The sequence below is a fragment of the Neovison vison genome, chromosome 12, assembly GCF_020171115.1.
Source record: "Neovison vison isolate M4711 chromosome 12, ASM_NN_V1, whole genome shotgun sequence".
Classification (NCBI taxonomy): Eukaryota; Metazoa; Chordata; class Mammalia; order Carnivora; family Mustelidae; genus Neogale; species Neogale vison.
The window spans coordinates 125,868,194-125,896,074 of NC_058102.1; the positions used below are offsets into that span (position 1 = coordinate 125,868,194).

The 27,881-nt window shown below is 39.5% G+C and overlaps 2 protein-coding genes across 9 annotated transcripts in view; one reads left to right on the plus strand and one right to left on the minus strand.

Annotated features, from left to right (window-relative positions):
• The window catches only part of CACNB2 (calcium voltage-gated channel auxiliary subunit beta 2), a 382,104-nt gene extending 371,999 nt beyond the window's left edge, over positions 1-10,105 (plus strand). For all 8 annotated transcript variants that reach the window (XM_044227101.1, XM_044227100.1, XM_044227104.1 and 5 more), the window contains 4 exons: positions 5,743-5,894; positions 7,500-7,595; positions 8,559-8,744; positions 9,523-10,105. In XM_044227101.1, the coding sequence (XP_044083036.1) occupies positions 5,743-5,894; positions 7,500-7,595; positions 8,559-8,744; positions 9,523-10,017 (929 nt within the window). In that variant the 3' untranslated portion in view covers positions 10,018-10,105. The remainder of the gene's footprint in view (positions 1-5,742; positions 5,895-7,499; positions 7,596-8,558; positions 8,745-9,522) is intronic.
• A 5,179-nt stretch (positions 10,106-15,284) lies between these two features.
• The window catches only part of NSUN6 (NOP2/Sun RNA methyltransferase 6), a 73,104-nt gene continuing 60,507 nt past the window's right edge, over positions 15,285-27,881 (minus strand). The window contains exons 9-11 of the mRNA XM_044226768.1: positions 21,597-21,745; positions 17,752-17,877; positions 15,285-16,066 (exon numbers count right to left, since the gene is read on the minus strand). Coding sequence (XP_044082703.1) covers positions 15,854-16,066; positions 17,752-17,877; positions 21,597-21,745 — 488 coding nt within the window. The 3' untranslated portion in view covers positions 15,285-15,853. The remainder of the gene's footprint in view (positions 16,067-17,751; positions 17,878-21,596; positions 21,746-27,881) is intronic.

Here is a 27,881-nt window from a genome sequence, read left to right on the forward strand (position 1 = left end):
TTTATTGACGTGTAATTAACATGCAGTGTTATATTGGTTTCAGATGTACAATATGACTCAACTGATAAATACATTTCTCAGTGCTTATCAAGATATGCATACTTTTAATCCCCCTTTTGTTTCACACTTTCCTCCACCTCACTCCCCTCTGGCAACCACCGGTTTGTTCTGTGTATTTATAAGTCTTTTTTTTTGGGGGGGGGGTCTCTTTCTTTGCTCCTGTTTCTTAAATCCCATGTAAGTGAAATACTATGCTATTTGTCTTCCTCTCATTCCACCTAGTGTTAAATCCATGTTGTTGCAAATGGTGAGATCTCATTTTTCATGGCTAATAGTCCATTACTTAGAGATGTACCACAATTTTGTTACCCATTCATCTATCATTGGACACTTGGGTTGCTTCCATATTATGGCTATTATAAATAATGCTACAATAAACACAGAGATGCATGTATCTGTTCAACTTAGTGGTTTTGTTTTCTTTGGGTAAATACCCAGTATGGAATTTCTGGATCACAGGTTAATTTTATTTTTAATTTTTTGAGGAAAAATCCATACTGTTTTCTACAAAGGCACCAATGTGGATTCCCAACAACAGTGCCCAATGATTCCCTTTGTTCTGTATCCTCACCAACACTTGTTATTTCTTGCTTTTTTGATACTAGCTTTTCTAACAAGTATGAAGTAATATGCCATTGTGGCTTTGATCTGCATTTCCCTGATGACTATTGATCTCTTCATGTGTCTGCTGGCTACCTGTATGTTTTCTTTGGAAAAATGTCTATTCAGTCCTTCTGCCCATTTTTTAAATCAGACAGTTTTCTTGCTATTCAGTTTTCTGAGTTCTATATTTTGAATATCGGACATGTGATTTGCAAACATTTTCTCCTACTTGATAGGCTGCCTTTTCATTTTGTTGATAATTCCTTTTGCTGTACAGAGGTTTTTAGTTTAAGGTAGTCTCATTGGTTGATTTTGGCTTTAGTTGTATTTGCTTTTGGTGTGTCATCCACAAAACTGATGTCAAGGAGCTTACCACCTATGTTTTCTTCTAGGAGTTCTATGGTTTCAGGTCTTAGATTTAATCTTTAATCCATTTTGAATTGATTTTTGTATATGGGGAAAGGTAGTGGTCCCACTTCATTCATTTGCATATGGCTATCCAGTTTTCCCAACACCACTTATTACAGAGACTATACTTTCCGCACTTATATTCTTGGCTCCCTGGTCATAAATTAACTATGCATGGGTTTATTTCTGGGCTCTCTATTCTGTTCTGTTGATTTATGTGTCTTTTTTTTAATGCCAATACCACAGTTTTACTATAGTATCATAATATAGCTTGAAATCAGGAAGCATGATGCTTCCAGCTTTATTGTTCTCTCCCAAGATTAAGTTGGCTTGTCAAGGTCTTTTGTGGTTCCACACAAATTTTAGGATTGTTCTGTTTCCATGATAAAGCCATTTGAATTTTGACAGGGATTGCATTGAATCTATAGATTGCTTTGGGAAGTAGGGAAATTTTAACAGTGTTCAAGTCCATAAGCATGAAATATTCTCTCCATCAATTTGTATTTTCTTCAGTTTCTTTCAGCACTGTCTTGTAGTTTTGAATGTACAGGTCTTCTACCCCCTTGGTTACATCTTAGGTATGTTCTTTTTGATGCAGTTGTAAATGCGATTGTTTTCTTATTCATTCTGATAGTTGTTTTTAGTATGTAGAAACACAGTGTATGTTTATATACCAATTTTGTGTCTTGCAACTTTACTGGGTTTATTTATTCTAACAGCTTTTGGTGGAGTCTTCATCTGCAAACAGTAAGGGTTTTACCTTCCTTTCCAACTTGGAGGCCTTTTGTTTTTTGCTTAATTGCTCCAGCTAGGACTTCCAGTAATATGTTGAATAAAAGAATGGGTAAGAGTAGGTATCCTTGTCTTGTTTCTGATCTCTGAGAAAAAGCTTTCGGCCTCACTACTGAGTAGGATGTTAGGTGTGGGCTGATCAAATTTCATAATGCTTACAGTAATATTTAGACTGGAACTTGATTGTTGGGGGTCAGTGGCCATGAAGACATTGGTAGGGGATGAAGCCATACAAGGTGATAGCTGAAATAAAAATTTAAAGATCAACAGAATATCTAAATAATATTAGTAATGTTTTAGAACACTTATGAAAAATCAGAATATATAATTTTTATTTTTAAAAGTGTTTTTGAAGTAAATTCAAATATATAGGAGAAGTAAAAAGTATAACCTCAGATGTCCATCACCCACTTTCAGTATTCATGGCCAGTCTTTTTTCATTTCGGCCCTCCCCATGTCCTCTGGATTATTTTGAAGCAAGTTCTAAGCATCATATGATTTTACCTGTAAACATTTCAGTATGTATTGTTAAAGATGAGGGACTAATTAAACTACAATGCCATTATCATATATTAATAATACATCCCTAGTATCATTAGATGTTCAACCATGTATCGTTTCCCAATTGTGATATTTTTATATATACATCATTTTATTCATTTATTTTATTATAAATATATATAAATTAATAATTGCTTGAATCAGCATGCTAAGTCCATAGTGATTCATTCGTTCATAGGTCCATGAGTCTTTCCTGTAATTTTTTTTTCGTTTTGGTGAGCTGTAAGTCGTGTTCCATCAAGTTCACCCTTTTTAGTTGTATATGCACAGTGTTGTGCAAACCATCACCAATATCTAATTCTGGAACAAACCCCATCCATTAGCAGTCCCTCCCCAGTCTCCTGTCCCAGGAACCCAGGATATTCACTGCTTGGCTTCACGTCGCCACAGATTTATCCCTTCTGGATATTTCAACTAAATAGGGCCATACGTCATATGGCCTTTGAGTCTGGCTTCTTTCACTTAGCATAATGTGTTCAGGATACATCCATGTTGTGGCAAGTAACACGACTCCATTCTTTTTTGGCTATTATTCTACTACATGTACATACTACCACATGTACTGTATTCATGACATAGTTGGAATGTGGGTTGTTTGCACTCTTCAACTGTTGTGATTATTGCTAGGAACATCCGTATACAAATTTTTTGTGAGAGCTTATATCCTCACTTGTCTTCGATGTATACCTAGGAGTGGGATAACTGGGTCACACAGCAATTCTGTTTAACTTTTTGAGGAGCCGCCAAAATGTTTTCCGCAGCAGATGTTCCATTTTGCATTCCCACCAGCAGTGTATGAGGATTTCAATTTTTGCACATCCTCCCCAACAATTCTTTTCATTTTTGAAATTCTATCCATACTAGTGGGTGGGAAGTTGTAATTCATTGTGATTTCAATTTTTGTTTCCCTAACGACTAATATTTTTTAACATCTTTTCATGTCTTTATTGGATATTTGTGTATCTCTTTTATAGAAATGTCTATTCAAATGCTTAGCCCATTTTTAATTGGGTTGTCTTTTTTTTAATGTTGTTAGCCACCGTATAGTACATAATGAGTCCTTGATGCAGTGTTCAGTGATTGATTAGTTAAGTATAGCACCCAGTGCTCATCATAGTATGTGCCCTCCTCAATACCCATGGCCCTGTTACCCCTCCCCCTACTCTCCTCCCCTCTGAAACCCCAGATTGTTTCTCAGGATCCATAGTCTCTAACAGTTCATCTCCCTCTCGGATTTCTCCCCCTTTGGATTTCCCTCCCTTCCCCTCTGGTCCTCTGTGCTATTGCTTGTGTTCCACCTATGAGACCATATAATTGTCTTTCTCTGTTTAACTTACTTCACTTAACATAATCCCCTCCAGTTCCATCCATGTCAGTGCAAATGGTGGGTATTCATCCTTTCTAATGGCTGAGGAATATTCCATGGTGTATATGGACCACATCTTCTTTATCCATTCATCTGCTGAAGGGCATCTCGGCTCCTTCCACAGTTTGGCTATTGTTGTCCGTGAGTTTCTTAATCTGTAGTTTTCCATATGTCTTTTTTTTTCCCCCCCCTTCTAATTTTTTTTTTTTTTTTAAGATTTTATTTGTTTGACACAGAGAGAGAGATCACAAGTAGGCAGAGAGGCAGGCATAGAGAGAGGGCAAAGCAGGCTCCCTGCTGAGCAGAGAGCCAGATGTGGGGCTCGATCCCAGACCTTGAGATCATGACCTGGGCCAAAGGCAGAGGCTTAACCCACTGAGCCAGCCAGGCGCCCTCCCCTTCTAATTTCTTGCTTAAAGAGATTGGGTCACTTATCCGTCTGAAGTTTTCTAACTGTATTATATGGGTGTAGTTTATGTAATTGTCTATTCTTTGTGTTTCTTGTCAACTGGTAGATCCAGAAGCTTAATCAGATTGCTTTTGGTCTTCCTTTCTGCAAGACTGTCATGAATGGCTTGTAACCAAATATTATTTCAAAGCTACTACTATAAATGCCTTCGGCCCAGATTTTAAATACATCCAGGGAACTAAAAGGATTCTAGTCATAACTTACTGTGAGGAAGAGGAGTAGTGACTTGTCTTTTCTGCAGTAATATACTAGTTGAAATTATCTCCAGCACTCTTCTGCGTGGATCCAAATGGCTAAGAGGAATTGGAAGGTATTCTGTAGGTCCAGGAGTCTCATAGAGTCTGCCTTTCATGATGGTAGAGGATACTACAAGCTACATGTTAGGCCTTTATAGATCTGTGCTGCCTAGTACAGTAGCCTCTGGCTATTTAGCTTTTATTTAAGTTTAAAAATTGAGCTTCTCATTTGCTCTAAATACAGTTCAAGTGCTCAGCAGCCACCTGTGCCAAGCAGCTATCATACTGGATGGCACTGACACAGACTATTTCCACCATCACAGAACATTCTGTTGGACAGTCCTGTTTTGGATTCTGGAGGGATTGTGGAGTAGATAGACTGAACTTTTCTTGGTGTTCAAGCATTTTTTTAGTTAAGTTTTTCTATGAATCTTAGAGTTTGGATTTCTGTAGTGCTGCCTCTAATGGATAACTCCCCTTTTAAAATACGAATACTGGGGCGCCTGGGTGGCTCAGTGGGTTAAAGCCTCTGCTTTCGGCTCAGGTCAGGATCCCAGGGTCCTGGAATCGAGCCTGGAATCTGGGTCCCTGCTCAGCAGAGGAGCCTGCTTTCCTTCCTCTCTCTCTGCCTGCCTCTCTGCCTACTTGTGATCTCTGTCAAATAAATTAAAAAAAAATTTTTTTTTAAATATGAATACTGCAGGACCACTCATCTGTTGGCAAAAACTTATGAGAAGTGTGCTTTTGGACAAGTTTGTTACAGATACTATTAACGTCTCTCCCACTTTATGTTGGATTTCAGCTTGTTAATAAATCTAGAATATCATATAGAGAAAGTAGACCAATAGGGGACAATATAAACACAGATCAAGCTGATACAGTGAAAAGAAATGTGAGAGTTGCTATGGTAACGTGGTCAGGAACAGACAAGTTAAAGATATCCTTAAGTTTCTATTTTACAACATCTTTATGAAATGATTTCACAGAGTGAAGTTTTATAGCACAAAGAATGTTCTACTGGAAGCAAATTTTATAGCTGGTTGAGAGAAGAATTCCCTCAATACTAAAGGTTCTGTGGAGAGACAGCTCTTTCCAAAGGTTACCTTTTATCACCTCGATTGCCTGCAAACATTAACCTATTGGCTGCCCTACTTCCCTTCCTGTTGAAGAAACAGTGTACCATTTTTATTTCAATTTGGTTTAAAAATACTTCCAGTAATTGAACTCTGCCTATTAACCCTCTACAGCGGAAGTTCAGAGTGAAATCGAAAGGATTTTTGAACTTGCAAGAACGCTGCAACTGGTAGTCCTTGATGCAGATACCATTAATCATCCAGCTCAACTCAGTAAAACTTCTTTGGCCCCTATTATAGTCTACGTAAAGATTTCTTCTCCTAAGGTAAGCAGGCTTGTTCTTACTCGCTCTCTAATCAAACTTCATTACAGTTGTTTATGTTCTGCTTTACAATTGCAGTAAGTTATATCTCTACCCATCATAGTTTGAAGAGACAGGGTAGTCAAGAGTTTTTAAGATTCATGTAAGCAGAGCATGGTTATTAGGGTCATGGCTTAGAACACCAATTCCCAAAATGTGGTCCTCGGTGTCCTGGAGGAAGGTTCTGAGAAACTTCGAGAGAGTCCAGGAGGTCGAAATTATTTTCATAATACTAAGACGTTGTTCTCCTTTTTCACTGTTTTGACATTTGCACTGAGGGTGCAAAAGCAATGGTGGGTAAAATTGCTAGTGTTCATGAATGGGAACTGGTAACAGACGGTGCGCACGGTCCAAAAAAACCTACCACCACCCAGTTTCAGTTAAGTATGTCTTGACAAAGTAGTAACATTTATTAATGTTACTAACTTTTGACTCTTAAATACAAGGCTTTTCAGTATTCTGTGTAATGAAACTTGAATAGCTGAAACACTTTATCAGTCATCTTGAGGATACATAGTGACTATTCAAATTATAAACTCAAGCAGCCTCTTTTTTCACAGAACACCATTTTTATTTGAATGAACAACTGACATACTATAAGACTTGGTTTTTTGGCAGATATTTTCCCATTTGTCACCAGTGATAAAACTGGAGCTTTCAAACAAAAATTGAAATTTCAAAAAATTTGTATCTGAGCTTAGCAGCTTCTCAAAAGATAGGCTTTTCTGATGTGATCAATGGTAATAGCAAATACGTTTTGATATTGTTTAAGAAGTGTGTCAGCATTTGAAAGATCTGAAGAAAAAAAAAATCTGAAGAATCTGAACCATTATTTTCCAAATGATCAATGAAATGATGTTACAAATCATGCACAGTAAAAGATCCATTCTTATTTCAAGATAAACCAATGGAATGTAATTTAACAGGAAGAAAAGTTCACTGATACAGTTTAAGCTTTCACATGCAACTAGTCTTAAGAAACTGCCACTTGTTTAGTGTAACATCAAAGAACACTGTCACAATTCCTGAAAAGGCTACTAAAATACTCTTCCTTTTCTGAATTACCCAGCTGTAGAGGGATGGATTTCTTCACATTATTTCAACCAAAACAAGACTCTGTAGCAGGTTAAGAAGCAATTAGAGAAATTGATAAAAAATGTAGTTGTTTTTTAAAAATAATTTGTTAAAATGTAACCAGCTTATCATTCATTTTTAAATGAATATTTAACAATGTGTTCAGTTGTAGTTTCTACTGTGGTAAACATTATACTTCACATAAACAAAACTCTTGGGCTTCTCAATTTTCTTTTAAACATAAAGGAGTCATGAGACAAGAAGATTGGTAACCGCAAGCTTTGAAAAAGAGAGTAAACTCCATGCTAGCTATATTTTTAAAGTCTGCAACTCAGATATCTGTTAACTTGTTAATTTTGCAGCTAACTTACATGTTTTATGGCTCAATCTATTATAAACCATTTGTGCTATACAGAAAAAGGCCCTGGAGTGAGTAACAAACCTTGTTCTTTACCTGAATGCAGATATTCTTCTGTTAACTCTTATCTTGCACAGGTTTTACAAAGGTTAATAAAATCTCGAGGGAAATCTCAAGCTAAACACCTCAATGTCCAGATGGTCGCAGCTGATAAACTGGCTCAGTGCCCTCCAGTAAGTCGTCTCCATACACGGTAAAATCCACCTGAAGACATTAGCCCTGGTTTTATATTTAGAAAGCAACCGGCCAATAACCGGACAGGAAAACAGGTGTCGGGGGGAGAGAATTCTCCCCACTTAGCCATGGTCTTCATTCCCAAGAAGTGAACTGTCCGACCACCTCCCATAAGCGCTCGTCTAGATTATTATGGCTTATTAAAAACTCCAGTGCATTTGGTGGTGACCTTGCTTTGTTAATACCTAATTTGTATCTTAAATGAAATGATATTATGGTTTCAAAATTTGGTTTATAAAGTGGATCTGTTTGGGCTTTGTTATTCGCTTCTAATAACTCTTAATAGCTTTCTTAATAATTGAGAAATTGATTTGAGACCATGTTAAAAAATTTTTTTTTCTAAACAGTTACGTAGCTTCTGATACCTGAACAAATTCCCCTCCTGATCCCTGCTTTTTACATATCATGGTTTGTGACTAACGAACACCTCTAGGTTTTCATTTTGATATGCAGTATAGCAGAAGCTCTAAGAATTATATTGTTTATCGCTGGGCATATTTTTAAGTTTGGGCCCCTGTCAAATCATCAGTGATTTCAGCTTTTGTCTGCCAAATTTCCTGTCCTAGTCTTGCCTCAGCAATTTCCACGATTAAGTTTTTCATAGTCTCTATGTCAAAACCAGGCCTCTTTCTGTACTGTCCAGATTACATTTTTATTTCTCTACCTCTTTTCTATCATGTCTAAACAACTGTCATTACACTGAGAATCGCTACAGGTTAAACATCTAGAGTTGTGAGCACTGATCTGAGGCAGACAGACATAATCGGACTCAACAGGACATTTAGACGATTTGAAAAGGAGAGAGCAGGAGCACCCGTGCACATACCAAGGGGTGCGAGCCCCTTCCTTTGGGGAGTGCCCGGCCGGTGTGAGTGTGTCATCGGCAACGTCTGCCTCTGCAGGAGCTGTTTGATGTGATCCTGGATGAGAACCAGCTCGAGGATGCTTGTGAGCACCTTGCCGACTATCTGGAGGCCTACTGGAAGGCCACCCACCCTCCCAGCAGCCATCTCCCCAACCCGCTCCTTAGTCGTACTTTAGCCACTTCAGCTCTGCCCAGTAGTCCCACTCAAGCCTCTAATTCACAGGTAAGAGGGGCTCTTTCTTAAGCCCTAGAAACTAGGCTGCCTTGGGTCATCTGGCCGGGATCCAAGCCCAGTTACCTTTCACGGCGAGTTTTGTACCTGTAAGAAAAACTAAGTCAACACTGTACCACAAACATACAGAAACTCCTCAGCCCCGTGTCCTGTAAGACAAGGATAGCATTCTTCTACACTGGCAGCAGCACAGCTGTGCAATCAGGCTGCCTGGGCTCTCATTCCTGCTCCAACTCTTACCGGGTGTGTAAGGTTGGAGAAGTTGCTTACCTGCCCCTGGCCTCAGGAAGACTAATGGCAACTGGTCTCGCAGGGCTGCTGCCACATTACTGAATTAACACCGAGGACTGTCTTAGGACAGTACTTGCCTCATACTAAATGGTATTTGAGTATCTGACATTTTATTTCTTCCCCAACATCTTAAGCATTTTTAACCTTCCCACAGGTCTTCAAGTAGAGGTAGTGAAATGTACACTGGTGTGTAAAGAAATTTTAGGTACCTGTATCTGATTTAAACATCAGAACATATAAAAGGATGCTGTCCCCCCCTTCACTTATTCATTAAGGAAAAGAAAGTCTGATATAACGTAGTACAAGCCTTGTAAATGCCACCGGATGTTATCAAAAGAAGTCACTGAGCAAGGTTAGATTTCATTTTAGAAAGTCCCCAGGGAATAGACCCTTGAAAGGGCAGCCTTGCTCTTGTGACATATTAGTTCTTTACATGGTGACCTTGGCTGACGCCCGTGTTGGCTCCCTTCCCCACCAGGGTTCCCAAGGGGATCAGAGGACTGAGCGCTCCGCTCCCGCCCGCTCTGCCTCCCAACCTGAAGAAGAACCCTGCCCGGAGCCTGTCAAGAAACCCCAGCACCGTTCCTCCTCCTCCGCCCAGCATCACAGCCATCGCAGCGGGACGAGCCGAGGCCTCTCCAGGCAGGAGACATTTGACTCAGAAACCCAGGAGAGTAGAGACTCTGCCTATGTGGAGCCGAAGGAAGATTACTCCCACGAACACGTGGACCACTATGCCCCCCACCGTGACCATAACCACCGAGATGAGCCCCACGGGAGCAGTGAGCACAGACACAGGGAGTCTCGGCACCGTTCCAGGGACCTGGATCGAGAGCAGGACCACAACGAGTGCAACAAACAACGGAGCCGGCATAAATCCAAGGATCGCTATTGTGACAAGGACGGAGAAGGCCTCTCCAAAAAACGGAACGAGGCTGGGGAGTGGAACAGGGATGTTTACATCCGCCAGTGACTTTGGCCCTTTTATGTTTCTTTTTTTTTTTTTAAGTCTTGTATACCCCCACCCTCAGACTCAATCTTTGGGGTCTACATTGCAGTCATATGTGATCTGTCCTGTATACTTTGTATTGCTGTTGCTCGAATAGCAATAGCATGATAGAGAGTATTAATATACCTTTTTTTTTCTTTTGTAAGTGCTCTATAAATTCGCCTGGTATGGCTGCAGTCCTCCGGTTGCATACTGGACTTCTCAAAAACTGTTTGGGATCGCTGCCACTTGAACAAAATCTGTTGCCATCCAGGTGGCATTAGTATTTTAAGAAACATAGTTGATGTTTTCAAAAATGTAGTTAATGTATCCAGCAAGCCAGAATTGGCCCAGGTGAAAAGTGGAATTTCTTGATTCTCCAGATTTTTAATATGTAGGCACCTGATTTGCATATTCATTTAACCATGGACCACTGTTTCTTGCTTGTACCTCTGGCTGACTAAATTTGGGGACAGATTCAGTCTTGCCTTACACAAAGGGGATCATAAAGTTAGAATCTATTTTCTATGTACTAGTACTGTGTACTGTATAGTTTGTAAATGTTATTTCTGCTAACACCTTCTTATGATAATTATATATATAATATATATATATAATATATATATATATATATCTCAGTTTGATCACACTATTTTAGAGTCTTAATGCCAAGTCAGCAGATTTGCTTTATGAATTACAGGGACTAGAAATGCCCACCTTCAGGAAATTTGTAATATCGTCTAGACACCTATCCCCATTCTAATAGAAAGTCTGTACATACTGTAAATACGTGTGATTGCCTGACTTGAAGAGGTTTGATTTCTGAATGTTTTACCATCCTTGTAAGTTTATAATTTTGACCATAAATTATGGTAAATATAACCAAACTCCAAAGGTTGTTCTAATCCATGCAGTTCACACTGATTGTGACAAACACATTCTTAGTAGCTAGTGTCTTCTGTCACTGCACTGGAGTATACGAGCCGGACCTCCGTATGCAAGCGTGTCTGTGTGTACGAGTGTGTAAAAGTGTCCACGAGTGACTGCGATGGAACTGAGTGCTCGAGACCGAAACCTAGAATTCTACTCACCTGGCTTTGTATTTAACTGTGCTACTTGTTGCTTTGAGAATCCGTTGAGCAGTCAGGGAATGTGAGGAAGCTTGCTGCCAAAGGCGACGAGGAAGGCATTCGTCTGCTGGCTCCTTGTTTTTGCTCCTAGAGAGTAAAATACAGGCAACTTTTACTGTGAGTGTTTCACTGGAAATGTACAATCTTTGTGTGTTTGAGTATTTGTTTTAGTAAGAAATGTTTACACAGCTTGTAGAATTATTTCGTGGGAAAATAAATTTTTCTAACTTCTCCCACCTCCTTTCTAACTTTGCCTATGGTTCCTGTTGCTCATCTCCCTTCAATTTCCCCCTTCATTCCATTCCCTGCCCCCAACTCCAACAGTTCCGCTGTCAATCAAAACCTAGAAGTGCTTCTTATAACCAAAGTTTCTGCTCTTCAGAAGTAATCAGGGCAAAATGAGGTGACTTGAAGTGAACAAAATGGTAAGACTATCGTCCTCCATTAGCTATCCGCTCTGAAAGGGAACCCAAAAGATACTATTCTCCATGCCTCAGTGATACCACTGTAAGCAGCTCACAGGGTGGTTGTCACGCTAAGGCTAAAACAACCTTCTCCGTATCACTTACGTGTACTTTTTGTCCAGTTACGACTGGACAGGTAAGACAGTATTAGGTGTGCAAGTACCCAGCACCTGAAGTTTGTCCCTGGAAAATGCCGAGCTATAATATAATGGCCTAACTTCAGATCTGTACATTATGAAATTGTTATTTTGTTAAAGAAGTTAATCTATTTTTGTTTTGCATGGATTATTCCAGGTTCTTGCCAAATATTCTGGGACCTAAGTAAAACTGTTTCACATTTAACTCCTTATTTCCCTTCCTCTGCAAGAAAACTCAGTTTTAAAAATGAGTTACATTTGAAGGGTTTTATCAGCTAATATAAGGAACATTTTCCTCAGAATTCATCTTTTTGTTAATTAGCTCTGTACTGTTGACAAATTTATTTATTGAATATAAAAACCATAGTCGTAATATATGCATTTTTGATGTAAAGTATTCATATCATTGGGGAACCATATTCCAGTTAAAGTTACTTGTACAAAATATATCTGAAACTTTCATCCCAATTAATGACTTTGGGATATCTAAAACTCTTGAAATATAACTGGTATTTATCTTTCTCGCTGCTACCATGAATCCCTTTCAAAGAGTCATGCTAACAGATTCCAGTTCTTTTCACTTTTGGATTCTTTTCACTTGACTGTGAAACATACTAGTCCAAATCAGAGTATTCCTCAAAAAACGATATTGTAGGATTTGACAGTGAATATCCATACGTGAAAACTGTATAGCAGGCATATGTGTGAACAGTGTGTACTGAATCTGTAAATGAAGAAATAATCCCAAGGGCAATGGGAGATTTTACTGACTTGTGGAATGTAAACTTAGTCTTTTCACTCAGCAAAGGCTTAACCTTAACCTACTCAGTTGTAGAATCATGATCTTTGTAGTCAACCTAGAAAATGCTGGAAATGGAAATGTTCTTAATAGTTCTATGTTTTATTGTCAAACCCATTTCAGTTTTTCCTATGCTCTTTCTCTACTGCTCATTTAAGTTACTGTTACAAAAAGGTGCTGCTAAATGTAGGATGTCTTAGTCGTATTGTACTTTGGGACAATGCCACATTTTTAACATGGTCTGCTATGCATTCCTGTTAAACATTCACTGTCAGCTACACTGAACTGTTCAACAAATCTGGTTTAAAGTCATTCATATAAAACAAATAAAGAGCTGGCTTTCTGCACTGTTTATTAGTAGTAGTATTAATTGCCATTTTAGGAATGATTCTTATAGTTGAGAATATGTCAGATTTTCAACAACACTTCCCACGGTGGGAGCATCTTTTCTTAAGGGCAGTGCTGATCCCTGAATTTCCTTTAGTGATGTTCCCTTTATGTCACATAAAATGCTAGTTTATGGCAGGTAATAAAGATCTTTTGAGATAGGAGCAGAGTAGTCTTTCTCCCACCTTAATTCTCCATGTGTGGCAATTCAGTTTTTTTTTTTATTCTTCCTTCATTTTTAAAATGAAAATCGATCTTGATGACAAATTTAAATCCTCACCCCTACCCACCCTTTGCTCAATGCTGCTAGTCTTGAAAACTTTCATCTTAGTAGTGGCATGTCAAGAGTCACACAGTCAAGGAAAACAGGTAACTAGATGATTCTAGACCAGCTAATTAATTCTGGCTATATTATATTTGTACTTCACCTTACTATTTAAAGTAAAATGTGGCACAGGGTTTTGAAGTAAAATGTACTCACTGTTAAGTTGCTTTTTTTTTGTTTGTTTCACAGAAATATCTGTTAATTTTAAATGCATTAAGAGAGAATATATTCTTTTCTTCCACATTTCCCAGATTTTTTTCCCTTTTTATTCTACTTGGTCTTAACTTTGTGTCCCTTAAGATTGAATGTGTTTTATTTTCCAATTTTCCCTATTTTTTTGAAGGAACTAAACTCACTGAAAAGGTCTTTGTCAAAGCCAACATTTTTAACAATATTCCTTGTCTTCCTGTTTTAATATGCAAATATTGTTCTTTTGTTTTGCCTGCATTGCTTGTATTTTGCTATTTGTCAGTTTACATGTCTACTGCTGGGCTCCCTGTCTACGATTTTCATCCCAGCTGAGCACGTAAGGCTTGGCAGAGAGCATGAGAAGACATGGATTTTTTTTTTAAACATACTTAAAGTTTGGAGAAATGTGTGGAGCCCTAGAAACGGAATTACACAGGTAAATGGTGCTTCTCTTTAGTCCAATGACATCTACTGGATAAAAGGCAGAATAAGGGATATAAAGAAGTCAGGCACATAACTGAATCTTATGGAACCTGAAATAGCTTGTCTCTCATTCAATAAGCATGTATTGATCTATTCTAAAGCAGGAACAGAAAAGACAGGGTTCCTGCCTTCAAGACCTTACCCCGAACCTGGGAGGAGGAGGGGTAAGGAGGATGCCTATTAAAAGAAGAGTGAGTGTGTTAATGGTAAGGGCAGGAGAAGTGGGTCCTAGGGGTGTGGGAAAAGATAGAAATGCCTGAGCCAACCTAAGTGGAGGATGTTCAAGAAAAGCTTCAGAGAAGAGGCTTGCTAAAGGTCTTACCTGATCAAAGAGACCTTGCCATCTTGATGGACACAACAGTCAGGAGAAACCTAACAGAAACCTAGGAGGGGGGAAAAAAAGGAACTATTAGGCAATTGTTCCCAACTGTCCACCTTATATATCCGAGGCTGAGAAACTCTGGAGAGATCCGAATGGAAGTTAAAACGTTTAGATGTAGGGGGTGCCTGGGTGGCTCGGTGGGGCTCCTGGGATCGAGCCCCGCATCGGGCTCTCTGCTCGGCGGGGTGCCTGCTTCCTCCTCTCTCTCTGCCTGCCTCTCCACCTACTTGTGATCTCTGCCTGTCAAATAAATAAAAACATTTAGATGTATTTAATACTGTAAGAGACAGCCTTTAAACTAGGCTGGGTATTGGGTATTTTAACGTATCTTATCTGAAAAGCAGTAGGATGAAGCAAGCCTAAGGTTATAATTACATTTTAATAAAAGCAGTCACATACGGGCTGCTCACAGTGGGATGTTTGGTTACTTTTGCAGTTAAGGGAATGTTCGTGTTTTATTGGATTCTAGATTTGCTTATAAAGTGGTCTTTTTTGTCTTGAATCTACTATATTCATACTTGGCTTTGTCGGATGTTGATGTTTGGTGAATGAATGTTCAAGAGGACACCACCAAGGTATAACTGAAAGTGCCAAGCCAGTTTCCAGCTACCAGAAGCTGCTCTTTTCTGTCTCCCCAATCATATCACATTAACTTGTTTAACAAGTGTTCCAATGGATGATGAAAGTACCCAAATTGTGAAATATTCTCATAATTTTAAATATACAGAGTGAAGAAAATATTTATTATAGGTTTCTGTTTAAAAGCATTAAAAAAAAAAGAAACATGGTAAAGGTACACTACCATTTAGGAGAGGTCTAGACACCATTTGAAAGAGCTGATTTAGTAGTACCGGGTGGCTTAGTTGGTTCAGCATCCAACTCTTGGTTTCGGTCAGGCTTTGTGCTCAGCCCGGAGTCTTCTTGAGATTCTCTCTCCCTCTGCCCCTCCTGCTCACGGCTGCTCGCTCTTTCTCAAATATGTAAATCTTTAAAAAAAAAATTTTTGATTTATCACGTAGTAAACAGAAAAATTCCGATAAAATGCTCAGTTCAGTTATGGGCATATGGAAAACGTTATAGTTCCCATACCCTGAATTTTTAGGAACTACTTTAGGAACTCAAGAACAAAGAAAAATTTCTACCAAATTAAATACTGCTCATTTTATTCCTTTTGTTAGAATCACGAACTTTAACATTAAAAATGATGTGCATTCTTTACACATTAGAACACAAAGCCCCAAATGAAAATGTGCTCTACGCTCCAAATATCTGCAGGCATCTCCTTTTTTTATACTGTGCTAATCCTTAAGAAAAAGATTATTTACAAAATACAAAATATAATCATATACCACCCCCAACTACTTCCTCCATGAAGCAGAGTCTCTTGATCAAATCTCTTGGTCCCTGGTACAACAGCTGGCAGCCTTTTCTGTTTCCTTAGCAATTCTGCCTGACAACAGTTGGGGGGGAAAAAAAAAGAAAACCATACAGTGAACGTTTAGAATTTTCATTTCTAAGAGTTCTTCTATGTGCTTTTGCGCTTTACGAATCTTGCAATAAAAAAACCTATACAATCCTTATTTGCCAGCCAAATCATGTCTTCTATCCTGGCATCTCTGAGAGAATCAATGTCAGTGTCCCATAATGGCACAACAGATGGATCAAATCGCTGCAGCTGTTTCAATTGTTCCAATGATAGGCCAGCTCCCATCATTCCTTCTCCTCCAATCTGTGGTTCCTGTTTGGAGAAAATGAGAGAACGTGACCATCTTATCATTGGTAAGTGTGCCCGCATACATTTAAGCTAAAAGACAAAACTGGGGCGCATGGGTGGCTTAGTAGGTTGAGTGTTGGCCTTCGGCTCAGGTTGTAATCCCAGGGTTCTGGGATCAGGTCCCACACTTCGTGGGGAGTCTACTTCTCCCTCTGCTGTGTACTCCCTTTCTCTCTCTCCCAAATAAATGAATATAATCTTTAAAACAGTATAGATAAATAAATAAAAGACAAAACTGAGGTCTAAGTACCACCAATTCCAAAAAGAGACAAATGTCTTTGTGGAATGGACATGCGGTTTTTCTGGGTAGTAATACCTCGTCTCCTGATGACTGAGTTTCTATTATGACTCCAGATACTCATCAAGAACCGTGGCTTTGCCACATTTTCGCTGTGTGATCTTAAGCAAGTAACTTCACCTAACTCTTGTTTCCTCATCTGTATAACATATAAAATACTCGGTTCTCAGATTTTATTTAATAAGGTGGTAGTTCGCCTGGCATGTAGTGGTCATTCCGTAAGTGGATCATTATTATCAAGAACAGCAATAAAAGAAAACTCAGCTTTATTATCATACTCCCCAAAGCTGACAGGAGTTCCACATGCACCTAAAGGTGACTTTCTCTGACCCAAACTAATTGGAGGATTAAAGATCTCTATTGTTGTTTTTGAATGTACTAGAATATTAGGAGATAAATTAAGGCTGTGTCAATTAGTTTAGAATACGGAATCATGAGGATCTGAGTGAGATGTGGGAATCTCAACTGCACAAGATCCGTAATCCTAAATCAAGTCAACACTGTGTAAATGTTTATGCTTAATACTTAAGTATTATTTAAAGACCTACTGTTTATTAATCCATGGGGGAAATTTTCCATCTCTTTTAGGTATATATCGAGTGTATATGTATATGTACACACACACATAAAATTCAAGTGTATTCTGAAGTCTTCCTTTCCTCTACAATGCAATTACCTTCCTTTCCGAGTAGAGAAACCATCTCTGGATTATTTTTTATTCATATATTCCAATTACCTAACTAGAGTTCTGTACAGAAGGGTACTGAAGTTAGATGTTCAGTGTATCCAACCAAATATGAGCATTATTACATATTTAAACTTCCTCTCAGACATCATGGGTTAAAAATATAGTCATACTATACTTCTGACAAAAACCAAGACCAGTAAAATAAAGTATAAGAAAGCTTTTTAAATGTTACATATTTTATGTCAGAAACCAGAAAGGAGCAATATTCTTTGTTGCTGATGTGACCTGAGCAAAAATGTTGAACATATTCCATACCAGCAAATCCAGGAGCGGGAGGGGAAAAGAAGAAACGGCTTTTTAGAAGAAAAGGTTCTAAGTAACGTAACAAGAGCCGTAGGCGAAAGAAGCACATAACAGGGTACCCCTGAGCTCTGTGGCATTTCAACACAACGGCAAGGAACGGGAACAGGGAAACACTTGGTTAGGAGGTGGAAATTCTCTGTGGGCAGCCTACAATGGATCTCATTAGAGAAGCACTCGTTTACTGCTTGTTTCGCAAGTTTTGCTTGACGTAGTTCTTCCCGTAACAACCTTGTGTTTATCCCCAAGCTCAAGTTTCCGTAATTGGTCAGATGATACCAAGACCACGGCCATCATTCTTACCTGGGGCTGAAGCTGAAGGTAAGGAAACGTTCGGAGGGCCCAGGCGACCTGTTCTTCGTTTTCGGCCAGCGAGATGGTGCATGTGCTATAGACCAGCACGCCCCCCGGCTTCAGCAGCTCAACGGCCTAAAGAAACACGATCAGACTCTGGACCGCAAGGCACGATCGACACTTTCCGGGATTTTAGGTCGTAGGATACCTTTCAAGGGTTTCAGATAAATGTTCCGTATGACCAGGACTGCTTCTCTGTTCCAGACCAGATGCATTTCACGCTCTCAGAGCAATTATAATCCGTTTAAACCAAGACTTCCCCGAACATAATCATTCCGTTTCACTGCTTTAGATACCCCTTTTGGTGCCCAAAACTCACACATGTACCTTTTTAAAGCACAGTCCTTTCTGACCTCCGTACCCGTGTACTCCCTTCCTTCTCCATACACCTGCTGTCCAATTCGACAGGGAACGCCTATCTCCCCTCTGAGACCTAGGCTAGTTTCAGGCCCCAAACCTGGTATTATCTTTAATGCCTCTCTTTCCCTCATAGTCCCCATCCATTAGCAAATTCTACTGGCTCTTCCTTTAAGATCTATCCAGAATTTGGCTATTTCCATTGCTATCATCCTAGTCTGAGCCCCACTGTCTTTGGCCTGGATTACTACAGCCTCTTTCTTAGTCCACCTGCTTCCCTGTTTGCCCTCCTATAGCCTCTTCTCCATATAGCTGCCTGAGCACTGGCTTTAAAACTTCTCCACTCAAAACCCTACAAACGCCCTGACCTATGACTCGGAGTCGATGCCCAAGTCCTTACAGTGGCTTTCCAAGCCCTACGCAGAGCAGGCCTCTGGCTGCCCTTCTGACCTCCCCGCACACCTCTCGCTCGCTTTGCTGGCCTCCGCTGTTCCAAAACACACAGGGCCCACTCCCACCCCAGGGGCAGTGCACAGGCTGGGAAACTTCTCATTGTCTGCAAGTGCTTCCTCACAGTCTTTCTTATATTTGTGTCTTGGCCACCTTTCCAGCACTGACCCTCCCAGGTCACTGCCACCATTAAAATCCAGCGCTCCCATCCTCCCTTCCTTAGTCTGTTCCGCGGGGTTACTGCTCTGCTACTGGACTTCCTAACTTACTCATCTATTTGCTTCCTTTCCTCCCAATTAGAATAGACACTCCATGAATAAGGCAGGGGTTGTTATTTTTTTCGCTACTATATTGACAGCACCCAGAATAGCATAGATTACGTTATCCTTAGGTGCTCAATGAAAAATGGTCCAGTAAATAAGTGAATCAGAAAATAGGTATTATAAGAAAATGAATTTTTCCCAAATAACAGTTTATCTTTTCAGACTCCCAGATACTTAAAAACATTTCAAAGAACAATCTCTAAAATATATACTATACATAGTATATTATTACATATATACATAATACATTATATATATACATACACACATATATACTATATGGTATATACAAGTATGTAATAAACTATATAACATATAGTATATCATATATAGATATAGTGTATCATATGCTACATATATCTTATTGTATATAGCATATATTGTACTTTCTTAACTAGAGTAGACTGATCAAAATTGAAACCATTACTGTACTCGAGCCAGTTATGGTTTTAAGCATTTTACAAGAATTTTCTCAATTTAGTTATAACCATGACGTATGGTTACCATCACCAATGAGGTGAACCTATTAGGTAGCGTATAGTCTCCACTTCTCATATGTGGTAACCAATGTACCTGAAGTCACTTACGCGGAAGCAGCACAGCTCCAGACAAGCCATGTCTGATTATAAGATCCACATTCTCAATTAACACCTCTCAGTGCAGAGTGGCAAACCTGCTACATCCTAAAATTCTCCCTTGTACACAGTCAGCTGTTCCTCTTCGTTGTGATCACTGCAACTATTCCTAAGTAACTTTTTAAAATTTCCTTTCTGCTAGGACCTAAAAAAACAAAAAGCCTACTCTTTTTTAAAAAAAAAAAATTTTTAAAGATTTAATTTGTGAGAGAGAACATGCACGAGCACAAGCAGGGGGAGAAGCAGGCTCGCCACTGAGCAAGGAGCCCGATGAGGGACTCAATCCCAGGACCCTGAGATCGTGACTTGAGCTGAAGGCAGACGTTTAACTCACTGAGCCACCCAGGTGTCCCCAAAAGCATAGTCTTCTAAAATAGTATCCTGGGGCGCCTGGCTGTGCAGCTGGTTAAGCGACTGACTCTCAGTTTCAGCTCAGGTTGTGATCTCAGAGTTGTGAGATCGAGCCGTGTCAGACTCTGTGCTGTCTGGAGTCTGCTTGAGTTTCTTTCTCTTTCTGCCTCTACTCCTCCCCACAATCTCCGATCTCTCCATCTCTCTCTAAAAAAAATAATAATAATAAATCTTTAATAATACAGTGTCCTAATTTTACTCTCAAGTCAAAGTGGGTTTCAGCTATGAGTAAAGCTTCCATTTTTTGCTTCCAGGATGTGTTAAGACTGTACAGAGAAAAAGTTAAATAATCTACTACCAGCACATCCTTCGTGTTTAAAAGAAGATACTAGACAGATGAGCAAAATTGTACTCGAAGACAACTTTAGAGACCCACTATTGGGTCTCTATGTACTGATAACTGCTGGGCTGAGGGGAAGTGATTTAGTCATCTTTGGTTAAATGCTCTACATTCTGTGAAATCCATGGAATCATTTGTTCAAGCCTGAAAGAAATCCTCATACGTTCTATTTGGGCTTCTCCTGAAATGTACTAGACACCAGCTCAATTGGCAAAGTTTTTACCATTCTTCTATATCCTACACTGAACAGTCCCTTCTCATTTTTATCAGTGTGTTTCCCTCCCCTGGACCTCCTGCCTCTCATATGCTAAGATGATCAGGAACCCTATAAAAAAAGAGCAATTTGTTTTATATTCCATTTCTTACACATCCCATTCTTTAACTATGATATTAACAGCTCACTGACTTCTTTAAGATCTAGAAGAATGTTGGAAATTCATTAAATGTTTCAGTGAAATTTTGTTACTGCCTTTAAATGAAAGAAATGATCAACATAGGGGCGCCTGGGTGGCTCAGTGGGTTAAGCCTCTGCCTTCGGCTCAGGTCATGATCTCAGGGTCCTGGGATCAAGCCCCGCATCAGGCTCTCTGCTCAGTAGGGAGCCTGCTTCCTCCACTCTCTCTGCCTGCCTCTCTGCCTACTTCTGATCTCTGTCTGTCAAATAAATAAATAAAATCTTAAAAAAACAAATGATCAACATAAATGAAAGATTCTTGGATTTAAAACTAGGTTTTTTCTGTCTTTTCGCCTGATAAAATAAACATAAAATTTGCCATTGTAACCATTTGAAAGCGTCTAGTTCAGTGGCGTTAAACATTCACACTGTCATGCAACCATCACTACCATTCATCTCTCTAGAACTTTTCGTCTTCTCGAACTTAAAATTTGTACCCATTAAATACTAATTCCCCATTCTTCTGTCCCTCCAGCCCTGGTAACCTGTATTCCACTGTCTCTACGAATGTTCCTAATCTAGTTACCTTGTATAAATGGAAAGAGACAATATTTGTCTTTCTGTGTCTGGCTTCTATCACTTGGCAGAATGTTTCCAAAGTTCATTCATGTTGTAGCAGAATTTCATTCCTGTGTACGGTTGTATAATATCCCATTCTGTGTGTACACTGCATTTTGCTCATCTGTTCACCTATTGATGGATCACTCGATGGGCTCTTTCTACATTCTGGTTATCATGAAAAATACTGCAATGAACAATGCTCTCAAATGAAACATCCAACTATGAAGGTCAACTTTCTTTCACATCAAAGTATCATCACATACCACAGTGAAGAGTTTTCTCTGTAATGGTGGATATGATGTCACTTCTTTCAAAGTCCAAGAACAAGCCATGTTTGGTCTCTGTCCCATTCCACTACATGGTGCATCAAGAAGAATTCGGTCAAAAGATTCTGGTAAGAATGGAGGTTTTCCTATGAAGAAAAGTATAAACATATTTGCTATCTGCCTACTGGTCTAGAATAGGAAGTTCCTGAAATAGAAATAATTATCAACAATTTAAAATCATAATCTAGACTACAAAGAAAAACAATTTCTCCTTTCAAATAGTGGTAAAATTAATTCTAACATATGCAAAATAGTAAAAATGTGATTATTATAATTGAGGGTTATTCTGTTGAAACAGTGCAAATCAAGGCCAGTCAAATGAGACTCTGAATCCCCAGCGTCAGGAGCCATAGTTTATCAGAGCTAGGATCTGGAATTACTTCTAGTCATCCTGAAGCCTGACACTTCTCTGGGCAATCCCTACTGAAGACAGCCCAGAAAGGAAGAGTACCTGTTAGGTTCTAGTCAAATCTACTAGTTCTGAGGTTCCTCACACTCCTTGCTTCTGGGCCATCAGCAAGGCTATGCTCTAGAGTAGGGCGGTATGTCCCTGCATCAAATCATGCACAGGTTTCCCTCTGCATTCACCTGACTAACTTTCCACTAACTTCTGAGCTATTTTAAGTGTTACTAGAGAAAGTCATGAAACCAGTCTGCTCATACATATGTTTATGCTACCTTACTGCATGCAAGACACTGCTGCTGACTGCTTTCAGAGGAAGCCAGCTGACTGTCTACAGTAACCACAGCAATGTTCTGAATACCACACCAAGATAACCTGCTTTTCTCTAATTGCAAGACAAGCAGACAAGACTGCTCATCAATTTAACTCATCTCTATCTAAACCCACCCTTGCCTTCTTACCTATGGTCTCAGAATATCTTCTCAAAGTGAACAGTTATTTTTAAGGATTTTGATACATACTGAAAAAATGCTCTAGAAAGACTATACCAATAGACATTTCCATTATGATTATACTTATTCTCCCAAAATTCTTCATCAAAGGATTCGTTTTATTTTTACTGTTGTTGTTTTATTGGCCATTTGTATTTTTCTTTTTTTTTTTTTTTAATTTTTTTTTTTTTAAGATTTTATTTTATTTATTTGAGAGAGAGAGACAGTGAGAGAGAGCATGAGCGAGGAGAAGGTCAGAGGGAGAAGCAGACTCCCCATGGAGCTGGGAGCCCGATGTGGGACTCGATCCCGGGACTCCAGGATCACGCCCTGAGCCGGAGGCAGTCGTTTAACCAACTGCGCCACCCAGGCGTCCCCCATTTGTATTTTTCTTTATATGGTCACATTGTTTTGTCCTTTTCCTACTAAGATTATTGTCTTTCTCTTTTTTTAAAAAGATTTTACTTATTTGTCTTAAAGAGAGAGCAAACACACAAGCAGGAGGAAGGGCAGAAGGAGAAGCAGACTTTCCACTGAGTAGGGAACCCCTGATGTGGGGCTTGATCCCAGGACCTGAGATCATGACCTGGGCTGAAGGCAGATGCTTAATCGACTGAGCCACCCTGATGCCCCTGTTATCTTTCTCTTATTGATAAGAAATATAAGGGTAGTAGCTGTTTTCTGCCGTGATTAGCTCTCAGATGCCTTAGTGATCTCCTTTGCTTTTCCAACTCTTCAACAGCTACTTAACAGATTCCTTACACTACTTATTTATACTACATTGTCTCTGTTGAAATACCTTATATAACTTTTTTTATTCCTGTGGCCAAACACACAGCTCTCAACAAGTTATTCATTTCCCTGACAAAGTAAAATAAAACCAAAAAATCATCTCCTGAGACTAACAAATACAGACCATTAACGATGAACAATTTGGCCTCATACAGATTCTTCTCCAACCACATTTCTCAGTACTCCCCCCAGATCTGTCAATTTTTTTTTTTTTTTAAGATTTTATTCATTTATTTGACAGAGAGGAGGAAGCAGGCTCCCTGCCGAGCAGAGAGCCCGATGTGGGGCTCGATCCTGGGTCCTGGGATCATGACCTGAGCCGAAGGCAGAGGCTTTAACCCACTGAGCCACCCAGGTGCCCCCAGATCTGTCAATGTTAAAAACAAATCCCCATCACCACTTTGTTACCCAAAACTGTCACAAACTCTATTTCCATGCTTCTACTAATTCTATTCCCCTGAGAAGCCCCCTGCACTTATTTTCATCTGTCAAAATGCTCTCTACAGTCTCAAGGCCTAACAAATGCCAGCTCCTCACCTAAATGCTTTTTCCATTGTCCCTCTAAGAAGTAATCCTTCCGAGTTCCTACTGCACTTGGTATCTTTTGGATGTATGGTATTGTTTTTTAATTTATTTACTTGAGAAACAGTGAGACAGAGAGTATAAGCATGTGGCAGGGAGGGGCAGAGGGAGAGGGAGAGAGAATCTTCAGCAGACTTCACGCTGAGCATAAAGCCCAATGCAGGGCTCCATCTCCTGACCTTGAGATCATAAGCTGAGCGGAAACCAAGAGTCAGACGCTTAAATGAGTACGGCACCCAGGCGCCCCTGGCTGTATAGTCATACAATCCCTGGTGATCATGTCTTACTTGCCCCCAGCACGGAAAATTCCTTAAAATTATCTGCAAGCTCACAAGATACCTCTGTGTGAACTAGGATTAAGACAGCTGCACCCTGGCTCTCTTCAGAGATATGATACTTTATATGGAAAATCCAAAAGACTCCACCCCAAACTACTAGAACTCATAGACCATTCAGTAGTGTGGGAGGATACATAATCAAGATACAGAAATCAGTTGCTTTCTTATACACCAACAATGAAAATACAGAAAGGAAAATTTGAGAATTGATTCCATTTACTATAGCACCAAGAACCATGAAATACCTGGGAATAAACCTAACCAAAGAGGTAAAGGATCTATACTCAAAGAACTACAGAACACTCATGAAAGAAACTGAAGAAGAAACAAAAAGATGGAAGGCCATTCCATGCTCATGGATTGGAAGAATAAACATTGTTAAAATGCCTATACTGCCTAGAGCAATCTATACTTTCAATGCCATTCCGATCAAAATTCCACTGGAATTTTTCAAAGAGCTGGAACAAACAATCTTAAAATTTGTATGGAACCAGAAGAGACCCCAAATTTATAAGAAAATGTTGAAAAAGAAAAACAAAGCTGGGGCATCACGTTGCCTGATTTCAAGCTTTACTACAAAGCTGTGATCACCAAGACAGCATGGTACTGGTACAAAAACAGACACATAGACCAGTGGAACAGAGTAAAGAGCCCAGATATGGACCCTCAACTTTATGGTCAAATAATCTTCGACAAAGTAGGAAAAAACATACAGTGGGGAAAAAAAAAAAAAAAACAGTCTCTTCAATAAATGGTGCTGGGAAAACTGGACAGCTATGTGTAGAAGAATGAAACTCGACCACTCTCTTATACCATACACAAAGATAAACTCGAAATGGACAAAAGACCTCAACGTGAGGCAGGAATCCATCAGAATCCTAGAGGAGAACATAGGCAGTAACCTCGTCGACATCGGCCACAGCAAATTCTTTCAAGATATGTCTCCAAAGGCAAAGGAAACAAAAGTGAAAATGAACTTTTGGGACTTGATAAAGATCAAAAGCTTCTGCACAGCAAAGGAAACAATCAACAAAACAAAGAGGCAACCCAAGGAATGGGAGAAGATATTCTCAAATATCTTCACTACAGACGAAGGGCTAACATCCAAGATCTATAAAGAACTCCTCAAACTCAACACACACAAAACAGATAATCACATCAAAAAATGGGCAGACGACATGAACAGACACTTCTCCAAAGAAGACCTACAAATGGTTAACAGACACATGAAAAAAATGTTGACAATCACTAGCCATCAGGGAGATGCAAATCAAAACCACACTGAGATACCACCTTACACCAGGCAGAATCCCAAAATTAACAAGACAACAAACAACATGTGTTGGAGAGGATGTGGAGAAAGGGGAACCCTCTTACACTGCTGGTGGGAATGCAAGTTGGTGCAGCCACTTGGGAAAACAGTGTGGAGATTCCTTAAGAAATTAAAAATAGGGCGCCTGGGTGGCTCAGTGGGTTAAGCCGCTGCCTTCGGCTCAGGTCATGATCTCAGAGTCCTGGGATCGAGTCCCGCATCGGGCTCTCTGCTCAGCCGGGAGCCTGCTTCCCTCTCTCTCTCTCTGCCTGCCTCTCTGCCTACTTGTGATTTCTCTCTGTCAAATAAATAAATAAAATCTTAAAAAAAAAAAAAAAGAAAGAAATTAAAAATAGAGCTTCTCTATGACCCTACAATTGCACTATTGGGTATTTACCCCAAAGAGACAGATGTAGTGAAAAGAAGAGTCATCTGTACCCCAATGATCACAGCAGCAATAACCACAGTCACCAAACAGTGGAAAGAACAAAGATGCCCTTCAATGGATGAATGGATAAGGAAGATATGGTCCATATATATAATGGAGTATTATGGCTCCATCAGAAATGATGAAGACCCAACTTTTTATCAACATGGATGGGACTGGAAGAGATTATGCTGAGTGAAATAAGTCAAGCAGAGAGAGTCAATTATCATATGGTTTCACTTATTTGTAGAGCATAAGGGATAACACAGAGGGCATGGGGAGATGGAAAGGAGAAGTGAGTTGGGGGAAATTGGAGGGGGAGACAAACCATGAGAAATTGTGGACTCTGAGAAACAAACAGGGTTGGAGGGGAGGGAGGTGGGAGGTTGGGTGAGTCTGGTGGTGGGTATTAAGGAGGGCACATATTGCATGGAGCACTGGGTGTGGTGCATAAACAATGAATTCTGGAATACTGAGAAGAATAGACAGATAGATATCTGCACCCTGGAATTAACATAGTCCTACACTATGATACACTGAGTACAAGTTGGAATTCAGCCCCTCAACATATACCTCAGCCAGGTCCCCTTGGACAGAGCATAACTATATGCCATGGCCCTGACAGGGGGAGGGACAATAATGTCTCATCACTGAACTTACTGTACTTGGTAAGTTCAGTGATGATATTTAAGACTTAAAAAGGTGGTGGATAATTATACAGAAACTGAGAAAATCATAAAAATCGTCTAGACCAAGAATCTGTCTAAATCTGTCTAAAATCAGACCAAGATCACCAAACAGCCCCCAAATGTACCTGGTCCAAAAGAAATTTCTCTTGTCCAAAACTAGAAAGCCATGGAATGAATATTTAAGGCTTATACATAGTATAAGAGTACCCTGCTTTCTGTTTATGCAAATCTTTTTCTCTTAATATATAATCTTACCACTAGATTTAGTGATTTCTAAAACTGCATTAGTTTGGAGTCTTATATAATTTAGGTGCAATTTTATGATACAAGTAACGAGACTGAGACAACTTTTGGAATGATGGCATATGTAGATCTTCTTCCCAGTGAAATGACTGGTAAAAATAACAAAACCAAAAACTGCCATTTAAAATCCTTACAAAATGTCCAGGATATACATCAAATGAAGAAACGCTTATTAAAGAAAATCTAAGGAATGGGAGTGTCTGTGGTATCTGAGCCACAATCTGTTCCTTCCCTTGCCCCAACAGCGTCTTTCCTGAAGTTCAGAGTGAAAGGTGATCCACTTCATTTGGGTGCGGCCAAGAACACATGGCTGCCTCTCTCCCTACACTCCCAGGCAAGAAATATGGTAATTCACTGGACATGACAGGCCTGCCTGCATTTCTCATCTCCTCAAGTCCCATGTTGGAGAAGCTAAATTCCAGCTTAAGAGTAGCTGAAAACTCTGGGGCTGCCTTCCTCCATCTAGCCCCCCTCATCTGTGGACAGCTCTAGTCCAGGCACAGCAGCCTGAGAATACCAAAACCCCAACTGTCTCTGCCCCAACCTAACAAAAGAACCTCCAAATATAAAAAGCAAAAACTGGGAGAACCAAAGGAAGAAATATACCATTCAACAATGAGTTAAAGTCTTCCACACCTACTTTTCAATAATAAAAATAATAACCAGGCATAGGATCAAAAAAGAAATAGAACATTTCAACATAGAGGAGACCTAACAGATTATATATAGAACATTCCACTCAACAGTGGTAGAATACACATTCTTTTCCAGTGCACATTGGTCATTCCCTAAGAGAAAATAAAGTGAGGTCATAAAACACAGATCAATAATTTTATTTTTTTTAAGATTTTTAAAAATTTATTTGACACAGAGAGAGAGATCACA